Source organism: Polistes canadensis, unplaced genomic scaffold (genome assembly GCF_001313835.1).
Source record: "Polistes canadensis isolate GaletaPanama2010 unplaced genomic scaffold, ASM131383v1 scaffold_110, whole genome shotgun sequence".
Lineage (NCBI taxonomy): Eukaryota > Metazoa > Arthropoda > Insecta > Hymenoptera > Vespidae > Polistes > Polistes canadensis.
This window is the reverse complement of record NW_014569657.1, coordinates 81288-92213: the sequence shown is the minus strand read 5'-3', so window position 1 is coordinate 92213 and position 10926 is coordinate 81288. Positions and strand designations below refer to the sequence as shown.

At 36.3% G+C, this 10926-nt stretch overlaps 1 protein-coding gene across 1 annotated transcript; it reads right to left on the bottom strand.

Moving 5' to 3' along the window:
* Positions 1-397: 397 nt before the first annotated feature.
* Positions 398-3217, bottom strand: LOC106787682 (transcription factor Sp9-like). The gene is made up of 2 exons (XM_014750250.1): positions 2815-3217; positions 398-2186 (listed from the first exon to the last, which is right to left on the bottom strand). Exons 1-2 carry the CDS (start codon positions 2933-2935, stop codon positions 529-531), a joined length of 1779 nt encoding a protein of 592 aa, XP_014605736.1. The 5' UTR covers positions 2936-3217; the 3' UTR covers positions 398-528.
* Positions 3218-10926: the final 7709 nt, after the last annotated feature.

The following is a 10926-nucleotide window of genomic DNA, read 5'->3' as shown; positions in this document are numbered from 1 at the left end:
CGATCGTATTTTTCGGCGATCGATTTAAATTTGTCGATAGATGATTAGATGATACAAAGGGTAAATATAAAGATAAAGAGAAATAAGTAAACTGCGAATCATCATCATCATAACCATCATCATCATCATCATCATCATCATCATCATCATCATCGTTGAAATAATATGAACGGAAATATATCATTTGCGACCGTTCGTTAAAGTCTCCGGTGACTTCGATTAAATTTCAAGTTCGTTTAATCGAATTTTAATCGAAGTTTAAATGTAAAAAAATTACGTCTTTCGTTAATAATTTATTTTTCGATTCGGCGTATTCCCGAAAAAGGCACTGTCGGATACGAAAAATATATCTCAAAAAAAAAAAAAAAAAAAAAAAAAAAAAAATAATGACGCGAACCCGAGAGATCTTTCACAATTGCGAAAATTCGGTTTTTATTAAAACGCGTTTGTTTGCTGTTTATTTCATATACGTTTTTAAGATCTCTGTGAAACGTACAAAGATTCTCGGTTTTTTTCGGCATTTATTATTTATAAATGATCGTAGCCTATCGCTACTGTTATACCAGGGCAACCACCTTCCTGATGTTTCGACAATAAAGACATTCTACTGAACGTTTTTCTACAAGACGAGCATGAATACTTTTTAACCTCGCTATGCGTTTGCAAATGAGCACGTAAATTGCTCCTGTCGGCGAATGCGCGATTACAATGCTGACAACTGAACGGTTTTTCCCCGGTATGAGTCCTGATATGGCCTTGAAGTAACCATGGCCTCGAGAACGCTTTCCCGCAGGTTGTACACTTGCATGGTAGGGTATGCGTTCTGATATGCATTTTAAGTGCACCGAGACTAACGTAAACCTTATCACACGATTTGCAAGAAAATTTCTTTTTAGTTTTTTCAGCTGCGGCACAATGAAAATGTTCATGCTTAGTTAATCCCGAATACGTGGAATAAGATTTTCCACAACCTCTACACTGATGCCTTGGAGTATTATTGGACGATGATGAAGAAGTAGTAGACGAAGATGATAAATTCGACGAGTTTTTATGAATCTTGACATTGCCAATTGTTGGACCAGATGAAGTACTACCGGCAGAAGATCTTCCACTTTCACTTCCTGGAGAAGATAAATCTTCAGGAGTGATCGGTGGAGGTGATCTCAGAGATCCTGATTCTAAGGAACTAGTAGGGGAAAGACCACATTGATCAGGATTAGCCCAGTGATTGTAACTCCTGGCAATTGGTCTTTGGATTGTTGGACAGGTCAAAGCAATGTGAGGTGGTGGCGATACTGATGTAGTATCTTCCGGGAATGTATGTGAATAAGTTGGTAAAGGAAATTGTGAATAAAGCTCCTGGCCCCCGGAATGATATCTGTAATTTGCGGGATAGGGTACATAGTGTGGTGGATACAGAGGTGCGGAATGAGCCCACGTTGGTGTCGCGTAATGAGCTGATGGCTCGACTGGAGTGTTCAGGTTCAATGGTTCCAAGGATGCCTTACTAACCATGAAATGAAGCGGTCCAGTATTAGCTGAAACTGTTGTGGCTGAACCACCACTAGTCGTACCCGTGGCCGCATCCGCACCCGTATCCGTTGTCGTTGTTGTTGTACCTGTTATCACCGTTGATGAGGAACTTTCATGTTGGATTACTTCTACGCGTGCTTTCTTTGCGACAGGATGAATTGGTGCTATACCAGCCGGCGGCGTGATTGCTTTTGTTGGGAAATGATTGTGATGATGGAAATTCACCGGGTGAAGAATATGAAGATGATGATGCATCGATGGTGAGGCAGATTTCAATGAGATTGGTGAAGGTGATCGTATCCTCGTTGGAGGTGATGGTGTTCTTGATGGAAAATTTTGGGCTAAGTGTTCCGACAACATATGTTGCTGTTGTTCCAGTAGTTGTTGATATTCAAGATGTTGATGATAAGGAGGAAAATGATGATGATAATAGTGCTGTTGCTGCTGCTGATGTTGTTTTTCTTCTTCTTCTTCTTCTTCATCTTCTTCTTCTCGTTGTCGTTTCGGCTGTTGTAATAATTGTTGCTGTTGTGGTTGTGGTTGTGGTTGTAGTTGAGTTAAACGACGCTCGGCGTGTCTACTTAGATCTTCTGGTTTTGTGCTCAAATTTTCGGGCTCGGAAACATCATCCGTTACTACGTCAATGATTTCTTCTGTTTAAGAAAAATCAAATGGACGTTAAACACGTTGGTCGAATATTCGCAAAGAATTTTTAATGTTTTTTACCTTTTGATATAATGTATTTATATATATATATATATATATACGCGTGCGGAAAGTTTATTGTCATATACGAAAGAATGTATATTAAAAAATACATGATCAGCATAGGATGAACGTAAACACGTATACGTAAATGCATATATTAATTGCCACTTGCATAAAAAAGAAAAAGAAAAAGAATTCTGAATTAATATGAATTGAGTATTGGAAAAAATTGGATGACTCACAATCAGATTGTATATGTTTAAGAGATAATTGTTGATTTCTAAAAATTTAAATTATACTAATATCATGATTTATTACGAAAATTTTCAAGTCAGAAAAATGTAATCGTTTATCGTACTACGCACTATGCATATATGCATATTTCGACTGACGATTAACGTTTCCGTTCATGGAAATAATATTTTATTTGAAGAATACCGGAACAAAAGACTGATCAATATGAAATCACGTTTATTTAAAAAGTAAAAAAATAAATACAAAGAATATTATGCGAATAAATGTTTGTTCGTACGAATGAAAAAAATAGAAAATTATGCAATATACGAAACTAACCTTTGATCAATTTAGGAACATCCTCGTTGATAACAACAAGCACTGGTCGCTTTTTAAGCGGACAGTGACTATAACTATTATTTTTCTTAACGAAGCTACGAGGCATCTCGTCGACAAGCATATTTGGGCCTTGGAGAAAAGCAACACGTTTTTTGGTGAAAATAATAATGCTCTTCGCAGGTAATTGATATACCGCGAAGGCAGTCACCAGTTAATCCAATTATTTTGAGTTGCACGTAAAACCAGAATTACTTATTCATTCACACTGATAAAATAATACCTTAAATAAGCTTATAAATGTTATTAAAAATCAATGGAATAATTATTAAATAATAAATCCTTGATATAAACGTAATATTAATGTCACTGCACACTATTTCACACACTAACTTTTTCCCCTTTCTTGACGTATGGCACTACGTATATTTTTAAAAAAACTTCTCCGCCGAATGGTTTCGTTAACAGACCGAGCAAAGGTAAAAAAAAAAAATAGCTGACTAAAGAAATAAAGATATTGATGATGATGTTAACTCATAAGAAGTCCCAGCACAACTGTTTAAAACAGTTCAGCTGCAAGCTGGTCTCTGACGGCAGGGGGAACTCTAGGGCCTTTTATATACGCCTTCCCACCATTTCAAATGCAGGTGGCCTGCACGTGTAGACGAACCAATCGGGGCCAGGGGCCCCGCGCGCTCGCCAATGGGGGACGGCCGGTCACGGGCCGTCGACCAATCACAGATGAGCCATCTGTTCCGACAACTCGTGCGTTATTCCCCCACTATTTCGGTTTGCGCGAGTTAGGTTCCACAGGACAGGAGGTGCAGGATTATTTGTGAATGCGCGACCCGATGATTGTCCGTCCCGCGTTACGCTTCCCCACTACCTTTTTTTTTCCCCATCGTTATTATTCTATCTCTCTCTCTCTTTCTAAGGTAGGCGTTTGCTAGCTTGCTTGCTTATGAGATTTTTCTCTGCAACTTACTGCGAGAAAGAGAGCACGCAGATGCTACTGGGCCTACTATCCTCTAAACGACCACCCACCCTCTCTACCCCTCGTTACACGCTATCGTTGTTACACACTCATACACCACATGTGTGTGTTAGGACTATTTTGTGCGTACGTATTTTTCCATTAGAATTTTCGTTCGATCTACCTGGCTCTTCTTTTACCCCCTCCCCACCCAATCCCCACCCCAGTGTTTCTATCTCTCTCTTATTATCTGTGTTTGGATACAGGAGCTTCACTCGCGTACCGTTTCTTTCTTCATATAATACTTGAACTTTGTAAGCGCATTCGTCGTAACTTTGTGTGCGTGCACGTGTGTGTGTGTGAGGATACACAACGATTCGTCACTCGTTTCTCCCCCTCGCTGAATTTCAGTTCCCCTTGCCCGTTTCTTTTCCTCTTGTTCAGCGCCAGTTTCGAACTTAACGGTCGTGTCGCGTGCCGCAGCATCGCCCACGCGTGCTGAAACCTACACGTACGGGGTGGATCCCCCTTCTTGTTAGAAAGAGACCGTTCTGGCAACGTCAGCAGCGAATACGAGTAAGAGTGTGTGTGTGTGTGTGTGTGTGGATGTGTGCGCTCGCCTACTCGACACTACGTTGAATTCACGGGGCCCCAAGAGCACGCGCTGCCATTTTCGCGAACGAGAGGATAAGAGAATTTGCTTGGACTCATGGTGATCTTGCCACGTGACCTACCCATTACCACCTCCTAAAGAAATCCGAGTTGCTTCTCATATGATTTATCTCGCCTGTCTTCTTCTTATAACAGTTATCTTTTTTTTTGTTCTTGTACGAAAGAATACACAATTGGAAAGTCTGATTTTTGTTAACGGAGAATCAATTTTCGGATTAGATAAATGTAGATAAGCAAAACGCGTTTAATATCTATGCTACAATTGGATAATTCAAAGATCAACACTTTTTCTTGTTGTTTTTCTTCTTCCTTCCTCGTTAACGAAATTAATTTCATCGGTAGAACGAGATCATTTGAATTTTTGTATAAGTAAAATGATAAATATCGCGGGTTTGTTGGTGGTAGGAAAGAGGTGTACGGGAACAACTCTGATGCTCGAAAGAAAAGATAGGATTGAAAAAGATTTTTGACGAAGGACCCCCTTGTACTTGTCGTCGTAAACAGCTCGTTCGGGTAACACTTTATATTCTTTGGTCTAGTTTCCAATGCTTGCTTGCTTGCTTGCTTGCGCATTCGAGCACGAGACTGCCCGATCATTTCGTAATAAAGGAGAAACAAAGAGACTGAGCTACCGATACCTGAAACATGCTTACTATCTTTCTCTTTCTTTCTTTCTCCTTCTCTTTCTACGACAATTTTATGATAATATCTTTTGTAACTCGATATTCCTTGTTCGACGTGATACATGAATAAACGACGCTTCGTCGACGATACGAACGACGTTTATCTCGTATTAATTAAGAAACTAGTCAAGATTTATAACTATACATAACTATTGCGGGTGGTCGTTAAAGCGTAACGCATTTATGCGCTAATAAATAACCAAAAAAATTTCAACAACGGGTGATTGTATTATTTTGTCCACAAATACGAGACAAAAGGATCCACAAACGAATTCCAATGACTTTGATATACCTGCCGCCACTGAAGGTGGTCTACATTCTATTAAAGTTGCAATTGTACGTAAGTGTGTGTGCATATGCGTGTGTGAGAAGAAGAAGAAGAAGAAGAAGAGATAGAGATCATCAAAATATTCTTCATTCCCGTAGAAAAGGATAGAAAGTATCTCAATGATGGCCATCATCGTGTTGGTGTTGACCTCCTCCCATAAAATTTATTTTCCTTTTGATAATCCGCCACTTGTCCGAGGCGACTAAAACCAAACTAAAGAAAGAATAAAAAAAGAAATATAAGGAAGGTGAAAATCTTCGGTTATGCGTACTACATTTTTTTCCCCTCCCTTTATTCCTTTTTTCTTTCTCTTTTATTCCTTAAAAAACGAGAGAAAGAGAGAGAGAGAGAGAGAGGAGAAAGGATGAATCGTGCACCGGTCGTTAGTCAGCGAATCATCTACCTGCTTTGCATGCCTTAAAGTATGCTCTTAAGAAAGGTACCTTTCGTAGAAGCTATCTGTCTCTTAGACTAGACATACATATATATATACATATATATATGCATACATACATACATACATACTAGGTATATCTTTACCTGCCTTCCAGCAAACTTCCAGTATCCCCTCCCTTCCCTTGCGTATTCAAGCCCGATCCGTCAAAAAATATTCTGAGGAATAGAACGAAGAGTGCCGAAATAAGAGGGAGAACCGCAAAGAGAGAAAAGAGGGGGATAGTCGGGAGGGGGAAGGAGACGAAGCAGACGACGAGAGGACCTGCATCTTCTCATCCGGTTATTCCGGTAAGCTACCGCTGGTTCCGGTGAGCTATTCCGTTTCTTTCTTCTTGCGAAAAAAAAGATAAAGAATGAAAAGAGAGAGAGAGAGAGAGAAGTAACCTCGAAAGGTGCTCCTAAATTATACCAAATGTTGGGCGCGTTAACTCGCCTCACCTTTTGTTTGGCCGCATATATCCGTGCAAACCTAGTGAAATAAAAAGAAAGATAAAGAAATAGAAAATGAGAGTGAGAGAGAGAACGGACGTTGGCTTTTCTATCCTTGGTCACCTTCCTTCCAATTCAACTATACTGGTCCGAAAATTGCGCAGGTTGTTACCAAAATATGTATATATATGTTCTTTTTCTAACAAGTAATGCTTCGATACTAGAAGCAGGTCTCATAAAGAACACACAACCCTTTCGAAGCAGTTACGATTTTTCGGAATACATTTTTGTCACCGGTATTTTTAAGTAGCAGTTAGAAAGAATAAGTGTTAACGTGTACATTAATTTTTAGATTATACCGAAAAAAAATTCTTTCTCATTTTCTTTATCTTTATATTCGTTTACACTGTTTATTATATTTGAATAAATTTATTAGACACATTATAAAGTTTAAATCTAATAGACAAATTTAAAACAGATGTGTTGTCCCTTAAAACAGACGCATATCACATTCTATGATTCGTATAATTTACTTAACGGATCTTTTATAATCAAATGGAAAAATTACACGGTAGGAAAGAAGATCAATGAAAGGTGTGACTCGATGATGATCGTGGAAGTAAGTACTTATATACGAGTTTCTTTGAGTTCACGATGTTATACATATATATATATACACATATATTTAGTAGAAACGTTTAACTAGTCGGTATATGTATATGCTCGTCTTCGTTCAGTTGGCCCGTTCGAATAAATCTGTATAATTATTACGGCACACCTTGTCTAGGTGTGCGCATGTGTACTCCACGTATACCGTGTGGCTCAGCCTATGGGAGGTAGCCCCATCGGAAGGAAGCTGGTTTGTTTTTTTGTTCTGCCGCCTCTCGAGGCGAGGAGCACCCCATAGCCTCACCTTTGAAACACCTGGCTATTACCACGAGTTCTTTTTTGTATTAGTACGTGTGTATATGTATATGTATATATAGATATGTGCGAGTTACATACGTAGTTGCCACCATATGCGAGCGGCCCCACCGAGACTAGCTTTACGGACCCATTTTCGGGGCCTCGTAGATCCCTAGACATGTGTAAGGTACCCCTCTCTCGTAAAGAGAGAAAGAGAAACTAACAGGGTGAGTCCCTTCTTCCTTTTCTCCGAGCTACCAATCGTTCTCTTTTGTACATAACGACGAATGAAATATTTTTCTAAATTACAGAAATTATTGAACATAAACAACGATTTCAAGAAACACATAACAATCGTATGAGATTATAATTTCGTTATGTTGTTAGAATTTTCAACAAAATTTCTAACATTTTCATCATGGTTTCTTTAGGTGAATAAGTTTGAGTAACTAACTCACTTCTTTTCCCAGCTTATTTTCTTTTCTTCGGAACGTTTAAAAGGTTATTAACGACTTGGATAATCAGGTTTCAAACAATGTATTCGAGTAAGACGACAAAAATGGTTTGCTTGCTACCTAAGCTTGTAAACCCTTTGTCCTGGCTTATGTATACTTACTTGGTCTACGAATCTTTCTACCGGTATGTTAACCCATGGTAATCTTTTTCAACAACTCTTCTTTCTCTACCGTTTACTTTTTTCGTTTTTTTTATTCCAATTCTTATTCTTACCACATTCATCGTCACCAAAAGAAGATAGATAGATACATTGTTCGATTATTTTCTACATTTAGTTCTGACACTAGTTCCGAATTATTATAAAATAAATGTAATATTTGTAAAAGTCTTTTATTTTTGTTTTTGTTTTTACAAATTTTAGCAAGATAAAGATTTGATTGAACGTTGATTTTCGTAATAAGTTTACACGTTTGAAATAAAACAAATTTAAACCAAATTTTTCAGATCGTACAAAGTGAACTTTCTATTTAAAAACGTTGTATGGAAAAAATGGACCACGAGGTTAGGTATCTATGACGAATAACGAAGATTCCTTTTGGATTTGTAGAAAATATCTAAACCTTTTACCTTTTCCCATTCTTAGAAAGTCTTTAAAATTTTCTCGAACCTCTCGAATCCTTTGCCATTCATCATAAGAAGGATACATTTGAATGGAACAGGTGAAAATATTCGGAAATTCTTATACCGCATAAAGTAATAAATAGATCATTCATAATTATATTTAACATTAAATAGATTACAAATATTTTCATGAACAATTTTAAATCATTTCCTCATTGGTATTGCATAATATCAGAAAAAATAAAAATGGGCACTTGTCGGTAAGGAATTGTTTTCTTTTTTTAAAAATGAGAACACCAAAATTTTCGGTACGTTCGAAAAATTAATAGAATATTTTTTCTCATTTCGATAAAATAATAGAATAACAAAACAAAAAAAAGTTAAACGATTATTATAAGGAAAGATATTAACAGAGGTCGAGAACCTCTGCACGCCCTATCACAATAACCGCTATTCCGAATATTATGAATGAGACTGCACCGAAGTTTTTCCTCTCAATTTTACTTTTTTCTTCCTTTTCCCTTTTTCTCATCGACAATGGATGCTCGCTGCGGTGCGTAAGGTCTTCCATTGTACGAAAATCTCAAAGAATCAGTGCTTCTTCTCGAGTCTGCTTTCTTTCGGTCAGAGAAACGCGTGAAGCATGGCATACACTTGGCCTTTGTGTTCTATCCCTACGAGACGACCTGTTCCTTCTTCTTCTTCTTCTTCTTCTTCTTCTTCTTCTTCTTCCTTACTTCAACCACCATACCGCCATCATCGTTGTTATAATTTTTTTCCATAAGTAACACCGTAATACTAAGAATATCAATAATAATTAAAGTTGTTTACTAAACTGAACGATAATTTTACTTTGACTGGTTTCCCATTCTGTTCCCATCGATTTCATACAAAAAAAAATCTCATTACTATGGACAAAAATATATGTATTTTAAATTTTAAGACACGTTTCGAGAGAGTCGAATAAGGGTGAATAGTTTTATACCCTTTCGTTGCGTGTGCATCATGGATCGTGCAGAAAATTTCGAGTTGTTATAAGTTATATGTAGTATATACCGTAAGGGCTGAAATCGACACTGAACTAGTATAACCTGTTGAGTATAGAGAAACGTAAAGTACAGAAAAATAAATACTGGTTTGTACGAGTAGAAATACACACACATGCAATACGTGTACCTATACGATTTACAAGAAATATCGATTTTGTTCTTTTTAAGTTTCCCTAGGGCAAGTTCGAACCTGTTGCAATGGGTTTTCTGATTAATACGACGAAAAATTTCGTTGTTGCGAAAAGATGGGATGATGGGTGGGGTTCCACCTGAGAAACGCGTTCTTCGTTGCTTGGAAAAATTTTTGAAAAAAAAAAAGAAGAAAAGGAACAGAATTTTTTTTCTTTTTCTTAAAAGATGAAGAGAGGGTAAAAGAAGATTTGGAAGAGCAACGAACGCTAATACACGACACGTAGGATACGATGGTATATAGCAACAACATCTGTCTGGGATCGACGACAGCTGATCTTCTTTTTTTTTCTTCTTTCTTGCACTCGAACTACCGACTCGTGCCTCCAGAAACTTTTCCGTTTTTCGAGAAAACATGTCTACGTGTTATAGAGTTCCCTCCCTTCCTTCCTTCCGTCTCAAATTTAGTTCCGAACAAACGTTAAGATAGGATTCTCACTCACTCACTCATGGGTGTATTATTAAATCGAATAATTCAAACTTTTTTTACATTTTATTGTTAATTTTATGATATCATTATATAAATAATAATCGTAGAAATTTCAAAACTATTTCTTTATATATTTAAATAATAAATAGAAATTTGATCTATAACATATTGATTTTTTTTCGTTTATTTTATTACTTTTTTATGTTAGATAGTTTCTTTTTTTACAGATGTTTATTTAGTTTGCGTGACGAAAGATAAAAAATTTCCGATAATCATGGATATTTTAGAAAAATCTTTATTTAAATAGGAACGAGGATACTAAAGATCGTTTTTTTTTCTCTCTCTCTCTCTTTTTTTCTTTTTCGAGAATAATAAAAATATATGGGGTCAGGTCTTCTTCGAACGATTTTTCTAACGTGATATGACTCATACCCATCTCCTTTGGCTAGGTAAAAAGAATGAATTCGAAACACTTTCTAATTTTAAAGATTTTCCCTTTTAGTCTACACCATGTTTCTTAAACTATAGTATAAATCCTGTTGGAATCGCACATATTGATCCTATAATCCTTTAAAAATGAATAGACTCTACCTGAAAAGGAATAAAATTTTACAATTTTATTTAAAAGTATACGAATAAGAATGCAATTTTATGATATATAAATAATTGATGAGATTATTGTAAGTTTTTATTTATTTAACAAGTATAAATGAAAGAAAGAATTTAAAAAATATTTCGAATCCGAATTTTTTTTGTATATATATATATAAATTTATATTAATATTTTTATTATATAAATATAATATATATATTATATTATAGTTTAATTTTAAGATTGTTGATAATTATTGATAGAGGAGGAGTGAGTTGAGAATAAACCTAAAATGTGAGATAAATATAAGTGAAATAATGATAAGACTTTG

Coding starts and splice junctions, on each gene's coding strand:
- LOC106787682 (XM_014750250.1), bottom strand. CDS start 2,935: ATGCTTGTCGACGAGATGCCTCGTAGCTTCGTTAAGAAAAATAATAGT. Junction 2,187..2,814: donor TGTTCCTAAATTGATCAAAG/GTTAGTTTCGTA, acceptor TTTCTTAAACAG/AAGAAATCATTGACGTAGTA.